General features: G+C 40.6%; 1 protein-coding gene across 1 annotated transcript; it reads right to left on the bottom strand.

The window, feature by feature from the left end:
• Positions 1-568: 568 nt before the first annotated feature.
• Positions 569-8133, bottom strand: rplp0 (ribosomal protein, large, P0). Its single transcript, XM_059988459.1, has 7 exons — positions 8029-8133; positions 6008-6183; positions 4997-5084; positions 3280-3426; positions 2243-2428; positions 1760-1900; positions 569-786 (listed from the first exon to the last, which is right to left on the bottom strand). Exons 1-7 carry the CDS (start codon positions 8080-8082, stop codon positions 640-642), a joined length of 939 nt encoding a protein of 312 aa, XP_059844442.1. The 5' UTR covers positions 8083-8133; the 3' UTR covers positions 569-639.
• Positions 8134-9394: the final 1261 nt, after the last annotated feature.

The following is a 9394-nucleotide window of genomic DNA, read 5'->3' as shown; positions in this document are numbered from 1 at the left end:
TCCTATGTCCTACACCTTGTAGAATGTGAGTTATACCCAAGTCCAATCAACCCTTTAGTCTCCCAAATGATCTGGAGTTCACCCAGTTCCAGCTCCTTAACACAGGGTCTGTTGGAAGTTGCAGCCAGATGCACATCTTGAGGGTGTAGTCATCAAGGATAATTGGTCTCCCACATCCCACAAGAGGAGCATTTCATTTTCCTTCTAGGCATACCCACTGCTCTACATGTGCAAGAAAGAAAGAACAAGTAATGAAAAAAATCTATCTACGCCTCTTCTCACCAGTCTCAAATGCCCCCTCTAACACTACCCCATTCACACAATGGCCACTCTGCTTAAACCAAGTGTCTACATGCAAACCAATGTCTCCTTGGGAACCATAGCATGCAAAATATGCCAACTACCCCTACTTGTTTCTTTTGAATTCTCTCTTCCTCAACAAATCCCAGTGTCCCCTTGGGATTGTGGCACAAAAAATATGCCAACTACCCCATTCGCGTTATAAATTCTCTCTCCCTCTACACAACCTGCTGTCTCCTCAAAAACTGTGGAAAAATGCCAGAACAAGTTTCTGTAAATAATTCCTTTTATTTTGGTTAGGTAGATTGAACAGCCATGCAGAGACGGGCAGGTTTTTTTTTAGTCAAACAGACCAAAGCCCATGTCATCATCAGACTCCTCAGACTCTTCCTTCTTCTCCTCTTTCACTTCCTCCTTGACAGCAACTGCAGCAGCCTCAACAACAGGAGCAGCAAAAGCTGATGGGTCAGCCAAGAAAGCTTTTACCTTTAAAAACAAGAACAGTTATGTTACAGTTCAGAACAAGTTTTCAACATCATTGAAGAATAATCCAATCCATTTTGATTTCAGAATACTAGCTGCAGACCGACATCAAAGCAACAGTTTCCTAGCACCACTAAGAAATTATACTCAGTATTGAACACAATATTTAAGTCATTGAAAGTTCAACACCAGAGGAAGGCAGCTTTAAGGCACAGACAAATGACAGAATACATTTTTGAGGAAAACACAAGAGATTGGCATCTTAAGTAGAGAGTGAAAATATCATCTACACAACAAAAATCAATCAGAATAAGCGACTGCAATCTGTTGGGCATTAGTTTTTAAAAGCAGTAATGATTTTCCACATATACCAGTTAAAAAAGTTAGGTCCTATAATTACTCAGTCTCACAGGAAAACACCACCAACCGAAACAGCTTACCATTCTGAAATTACAATTAAAACATTGGCAGGTCTGATGTCACAGTCCATACTAAGGTTGCCAGACATTGGTGGTACTGACCTTTTAAATTCTCATTTAACTTACTATATTCTAAAAGCACCCCCAAAACCCACAACTTCCACCTCAGGGCACAAGAGCAGCAGGTATGGAAGAATAGCATTTGCAAAGCTCCTTTTAAGTCATGGAGAGGGGGTGGAAAAGAAGAAAATAATTGCCATTCATTCATTGTCCCTAGGCCACATCTCTAAAACACAATGCAACTCTGGGAGTAATTTCACCTGAAGGACTAGCAGTTCATAAGAATGAGGAAATAACAGTTGACTTCAGCAGTGACACTTCCAATTACTACAGTGGTAGGACAAAAAAATAAGTACTGCAAACGGAGAGCTACATGATCTGCAGAATTTAATAACTACAGAACGTGCCTCCCAATCCATGATTTTGAATATCAATTCAATCAATCTCCTTACATTTAAACAGGTGGAATTAAACTTTAAAGATACAGTTACTGTTACCTTATCGGCTAATGGGAAGGAATAGTCTGTCTCCACAGCAATGGCCAGCACTCTTTTGTAACCATTAATGATGGAATGTGGTACAGAGGCTATAGTTGGATAACCAATTTCCAGACACACACTTGCCACATTACGAACTCCCTGTGAAGACAAGTAGGGTGATTAAAAGGCTTCCATTAGACAGCAACTGACTTACCACATCAAGCCCAAGGAAACCATTAAAAGCTTTAACTTTCTGAAGACGGCCACAATAAAGCCCCACTGCAACCCAAGATACTGCATAGTTCAGCTTACCTATGAAAGGCCTAACATCACCATTTGAACATTTAAAAATAGACAATGACAAATTCAATCTATTGAATTCTAAAACATTCAAGAGGTACCAGCATTTTGCAACATCAGCTTAAAAAACCTGAAATATGTCTGCTTAACTAAGCCATCATGGTCAGTCCCTATCTAGAATCCCCAACGATATCAGCTTACCTCTAAGAAACACTTCTGCAGAGTTTCCTCTGTGATATCCAGGACCTCAGGGTCATATATACTGCCATTATCATAAACCTGCCTGATCACCAAGCCGTAGGAGAATGGAGAGATGTTCAACATGTTCAGCAGAGTGGCTTCACTGGCTCCCACCTTGTCACCCTCCTTGATGAGATGTACATCGCTCTAAGGCAAGAGAATTAGTGGTCAGGAAAGTTTTATCGCATACCAAATAGGGATAACAGCATTAATTATTTCAAATTTCAAAGATAAAAGGCAGTAACAATTTCACGTTATTTTTGAAAACTTGACAAGGAATCATAAAAAAATGAACAGAATCCCCAGCCAGCTGTAAATATTCCATTTTAAATGTGAAACATGGTTATAATTCAATGAAAAACCAGCACAAAATGGCTTCAGAAATATCCAAATTAATCCTTCAAGGGAATTAAAGTGTGCAATAAACACAGCAGTGATATAAACAGCAGAGCCACCACCTCACAGCACCAGGGATCTGAGTTCAATCCTGATTTCAGATGCTGATTCACTGGCTACTGTAAATTGCTCCTAGCACATGAAGAAATCACAGAATCAGTACAAATTGATGAGAATGCCAGGAGAATTAAAAATCAGATTAATACTAGGACATAACCATTAACATATAGATGCAAGTGCTGGGTTTGCCTCTGACTTGGTGGGCTGATGGGTCTGTTGCTTATGACACCTAAAATAAAGGAGGACATCTTTTAGAGCACAGAACATTACAGCACTTTGGCCCATGATGTTCTGCCCACCTTTTAACCTACTCCAAGGTCAACCTAACCCTCTCCCCCTACATAGGCACATAGATGAAAGAAGAGGACTACCTAAATTTCTTAGACATCCTTAATGCATCTGCCTCTACCACCATCCACGGCATTGTGTTCAACACACATACCACTGTTTAAATTTTAAAAAATCTCGCCCTATAATTTCCCCCAATCATCTTAAAATTATGCCCCCTTACATTAGCTTACATCTCCTAGGTGGATACTTACCAGAATTTCAATAGTACCTCTGGAGATCTTGGTGGTGATTCCCAAAGCCTGGAAGAAAGAGGTCTTCTCAGGTCCCAAACCAGTGTTTTGACCTGGCACAGTGACATCACATGGAGCAATTGCACCAGCACGAGCAGCAGCTGGGACCTGTGGAAGTTATATAAAACATATAACAATTACAGCACAGAAACAGGCCATCTTGGACCTTCTAATCCGTGCCGAACGCTCTCATCTAGTCCCACTGACCCACACTCAGCTCATAACCCTCCATTCCTTTCCTGTCCATGTACCTACCCAATTTTTTTTAAAATGACAGTATCCACTTCAGTGCCTCTACCACTTCTACTGGAAGCTCGTTCCATACAGGCTACCACTCTCTGAGTAAAGAAGCTCCCCCTTGTGTTACCCCTAAACTTTTGCCCCTTAACTCTCAACTCACGTCCTCTTGTTTGAATCACCCGTACTCTCAATGGAAAAAGCCTATCCACGTCAACTCTATCTAACCCCCTCATAATTTTAAAAACCTCTATCAAGTCCCCCCTCAACCTTCTATGCTCTAATGAATAAAGGCCCAACTCGTTCAACCTTTCTCTGTAACCCAGGTAACATTCTAGTAAATCTGGCACCCTTTCGATAACTTGGTGACCAGAACTGGACTCAATACTCCAAATTTGGCCTCACCAACGCTCTGCTTTATAAAGGCCAGCATACCAAAAGCTTTCATCACCACCCTATCCACATGAGATTCCACCTTCAGGGAACTATGCACCATTATTCCTAGATCACTCTGTTCTACTGCATTCCTCAATGCCCTACCATTTACCATGCATGTCGTATTTTGATTAGTCCTACCAAAATGTAGCACCTCACACTTTATCAGCATTAAACTCCATCTGCTATCTTTCAGCCCACTCTTCTAACTGGCCTAAATCTCTCTGCAAGCTTTGAAAACCTACTTCATTATCCACAACACCACCTATCTTAGTATCATCTGCATACTTACTAATCCAATTTACCACCCCATCATCCAGACCATTAATGTATATGACAAACAACACTGAGGCACACCACTAGTCACCGGCCTCCAACCTGACAAACAGTTATCCACCACTACTCTCTGGCATCTCCCATCCAGCCACTGTTGAATCCATTTTACTACTTCAATATTAATACCTAACGATTGAACCTTCCTAACTAACCTTTCGTTCGGAACCTTGTCAAAGGCTTTACTGAAGTCCACATAGACAACATCCACTGTTTTACACTCGTCAACTTTCCTGGTAACCTCTTCAAAAAATTCAATAAGATTTATCAAAAATGACCTTACACACACAAATCCATGTTGAGTTAATTACAGTAACTCAGCACAAATGGAACAAAAGCCAGCAGAATACAATCTGACATTATAACAATAGAAGGTGCTTTCAATAAAACACACCAACATACCTCAAAGACTAGGAAAACTCTACAAATCCAGGCCAGTTAAATTAAACCAACACTCAAGATGTAGCAATTACTCTCCCCATTCATGATTACCAGTGTAGGGAAAGTATAGATGCCATAACTGGCAATGAACAGCCTGTGTTAAAAATTAAAGACTGAAAAATCAAAGAATGTTGATCAATTTTGTCAAATAATCTCTATGTTGGTTTACATAAGGGAATTATCTTCATTCTTCCCTTTTTAAATTATCATAGTAATGATCAAAAAAATTTACCTTGTTGGACAGCAGCATGTCACGGACTTCGCACAAATCCTCCTTAGTGAACACAAAGCCAACATTACCACGAATGTGTGGGAGAAGCCTGAAGAGAAATATTAGTACATATGTAATTATGCACATCGTGATGAGTAAACCAATCAGAGATGGGGTCCAGAGTTGACCCCCCTGTGAACTACGCTGCTAACGAGAGGGGGAAGAAGGGGGAGGGGGAGAGGAGGCATCCTGCTGCAGATGCTGCTAATGAGAGAGAGAGATGATTTAGTATTATGGCTTCTTTGCTAATTGTTTACACCTTGCTTCAAGGACACTTTCTTTGCCTGCTGGTGTGGATTCTTGCTGAGACAGAAAGGTGGGACCAGGTGATGGAAAGCTGTTACCCCACAAGGGGAGATGAAAAGCAGGTCTGCAAAGACACAGACACACACACCAGGGAGACACACCACGGGACACTGAAAGAGCGTTGTGCACCCACATGAAGGTGGAGGTTTGGAGGATCCATTCGGGGGAATAGATCAGAGGCTCACAGTGTGTGAAGGCCGACCGGTGGTGGCTTGTGTGTGTGTCCACCCTTGCCTAGGTGGCAGGCTTACTACTGAAGAACGGTCATGCCTGGTACAGAGGGGTCACAGTCGGTCACCACAACAGGACAAGACGACAATGACAATGACACCTCTCGCTCTCTCTCTCCCCCCAACAGTACACTAGCAACTACCTCGACCTAAACTCTGCATCATTATAAGACTATTCATCTACCCCTAGACTTTGAAAGAGTTTGATTTTTGATTCCTATTTCCACACTACTGTATATATCATTGCTAACCTGTTTTATATATATTTGCATTTTATAGTACTGTGTTACTTAGTTTACTAATAAACACTATTAGTTACAGTAATCCCAGACTCCAATGTATTATTCCATTTCTGCTGGTTCAGTAACCCGGTCACGGGGTACGTGACGCCAATTCATACTGTGGTAAACAGCTTCATTGCTTTATCATCCCTTACTTTTCCAGAGCAGGGTTGTTCTCCAAATGACCACGGATAGCCTTGCGCATCATGGTATTCTTGCCCATCAACACGACAGCCTTACCACGCAGCGATATACGGATCTGCTGCATCTGCTTGGATCCAACGTTGTCTGCTCCGACAATGAAACATTTTGGATAATCATCCAACAGTTGCTAAAGAGAATATAGGAACAGTTTAATTACGTACATAAGCATCATTTCATCACAAGAAACAAAAACTTATTAAATGCAGATGTGTTGCAATCTAAACACAAATTTTTCACAATTAAACATCTTGTAGTGCGATCTTTAAACTGCTGAAGGCATGCATCTTTATCTTGGTAACACCAGTGTAAATGAAGTTTAACAGATTTTGGACAAAGAATCTGACCTGAAACACTGAATATTTTCCTTTCCACAGAAATGGCCTGACATGCTTAGTATTTCAGGCATTCTCCACTTTAAATTTACAGTTTTAAAAAATTCCCTTTCGACTTTCAAGCCTCTTCCTACCATGATACAAGGACTAGAATCCAAAGGTCAGTTACGGTCACCTTACTTGGAGCATTTTGATGAAGCAAGCCATCAATGTGGTATTCATGAACTTCCACAGGACTTTTGATAAAGTATCACTTAAGTATTTCTTTATCGAGGTTGAAGCCCATCAAATAAAGGGGTAAAGATATGGATAGAAATTGGCCAAGTAACAGGAAACTGTAGCAATATAAAAGTTACTAGAGTATTTACCAGAACATAAGCAATAGTTTTTAAGGGGTCAATTCTAACATTATTCACATTTTAACTAACTGCACAGGAACAAAACTTAGGAGGCATTGAACAAAACAGAGGACATTAACAGGCTTCAAGATTTTGAAAAGCAGATATAGCCAGAAAGCAAAGAGGTAATTAAATTCTTCTACAAAACCAAATAAATTCCATTTTGAATCATTTATCAAAAGCTAGTGATGACTAATTAGCAAAACTCATTTTAATCTATCAATCTCATAGCTACATATCCAAATTAAGAGTTGAATTGAAAAAGTGAAGACTGGTGAATATATTCCATCCTTTCACTATTTTTTGCCAGAAGTTTACAGAAACAAATTCACTGCATGTGTGAGATAGTGGGGAGGATGAACCCTTAGTCGAGTTAACTGAGATTACAATCTGCATATTTTTCTGTTCCTGTTCATTGGCCCCTCCACACAGACTGCCAAAGTTTATAATCTTAGCCAGCTCCATCATATGCCCTAACCTCCTTGACAATAAGTACGTCTTCAAAAGGCAATGCCTCAAAAAGGTGACACTCATCATTAAAGATCCACCATCACCCAAGCCCTCGTCATTACAATCAGGGTGGTAATACAAGAGCCTGAAGGCACACAGTGCAAGAATGGCATCTTACCCTGCCATCCAATTTCTGAAGAGCCAGGAAACCATGAACACTTCATTGTTTTTACCTTTTTTTTAATATTAGTTTAAAAATACATTTCTTATAGTAAATTAGTCTATTTTACATATTGCACCATTCTGCTACCACAAAACAAAAAACTTTTACAACATATCTGCAATAACAAATCCAATTCTGATTCTCAAGCTATTCAACACAAGTAACAACCCCATTCAGCGTCAGGATTAATGTTGATTTGACAATTATACAATACCACTGGAGCTCTTCTGGATTGTTAAAGATCCATCTTGTTCTTTTCATTGTACAATTACATACAATCCTTAACATTACATCAAAAAATAATCCTTAATGGTTCACATTGGTCTGTTATTTGACTCCAGTTATATAAGATCTATCCCATCATGTTGAAATATCACACTACAGGCAGATCTTTATCATCAGAATATTTGGGCAGACGATGACCCAAATTTACCTTGGTTAAGAGGCTAACCCACTACTTGCAAAGTTTTATTTTTATTTAAGATATACAATGGTGAGTGAACTTCATATCAAGTATGAATTAAATATACTGATGTTGGACTGCCAAAGTGAAGTAAGATTATACTTACAATAATTTTGAGGAAGTAATTTGATTTCCACGTAGCTCTGTCTTCCCTGGGCATCTTTAAGTGCTTCCAAGGATTGCCACAAACTGGTTTAAAGACGAGATATCACTGCAAGGCAATGAGAAAAAGCAAAATGAGGTTTAAAGCCAGTTAATCTTTATTTTTATATATACAGTTGGCCCTCCTTATCCGCGAGGGATTGGTTCCGGGACCCCTCGCGGATACCAAAAAACGCAGATGCTCAAGTCCCATATTCAACCTGTCTTAAATTCCCACTCAACCCATTAACTTCATGACAGCCAGGGATGAACAATAAACACTAATTTTTAAGAATTAATTCTGAGCTGCTAGGGTGGAAAGAGCAGTGTCTGGTTCCTAAGCAGTGAATTAGATGTGACATGCGCCAGCTCAGTGATTTAGAGCTAGTGAGTTGTGAGATGGTAGGTACTTCATCTTTTGGTTCAGTAGGCAGTTACGGCACTTCTTTTAAAAACTTTAAATCTGCTTAGTGTAAACCTCACCACACCCATCCCACCAATACACACAGCAGTTGCTGGAAATCCAAACTAACGTACACAATATACTGGAAGAATTCAGTAGGTCAGGCCTTTCTTCACAACTGGAAAGGGGGATGATGCCAGAATAAAAAGGTGGAGGAGGGGGAAGGAAGACTAGCAACAAGCTGATAGGTAAAAAAAGATAATGGGCTGGAGAAGAAGGAACCTGACAGAGAGGACAGTGGACTATGGGAGGAACTGAAGAAGCTGCACCAGAAGGAACTGATAAGCAGGTGAGGAGGTAAAAGGCCAGAGTGGTGAATGGAAGAGGGAATGGGGAGGAAAAAAAATACTAGGAGAAATGATGTTCAAGCCACCGGTTGGAGGCTAGCCAAATGGAATATGTGGACATGGACCAACATATCAGAACAGGAATGAGACAGGAATTAAAATCGTTGTCCATCAGGAAATCCCATTTCAGGCAGGTGGCACAAAGTGGACTCCAACTCACTTCAAGTCTCAGCCATGTTGCCTCACCTAGAATGGCAGCTTGGGCCCATGAATAGAGGCAAGGGAGTTGGTGAAATAGGCAGGTGTAGCATCTGTCGTTTGCCAGGATGGACGTTAGTGGGGAAGTACGAATGGACAAGGGATTCATGGAGGGAGCGATCCCTGAGGAAAGCAGTTGTGTTTGCTGGTATGATCCTGTTGAAGATGGCAGAAGTTATGAAGAACGTGTTGGATGCAGAGGCTCATGGGGTGGTAGGTGAGGACTTGAGAAATCTATCCCTGTTAAGGCGGCAGGAAGATGAGGCTAGTCCAGATGACCAGGAAACAGATGTGTGTGAGGACAGCATCAATGATGGAAGAAT

This window comes from Hypanus sabinus, chromosome 13 (genome assembly GCF_030144855.1).
Source record: "Hypanus sabinus isolate sHypSab1 chromosome 13, sHypSab1.hap1, whole genome shotgun sequence".
Lineage (NCBI taxonomy): Eukaryota > Metazoa > Chordata > Chondrichthyes > Myliobatiformes > Dasyatidae > Hypanus > Hypanus sabinus.
Note: the sequence above shows the minus strand (reverse complement) of the source record. Positions and strands in the feature narration are given on the sequence as shown.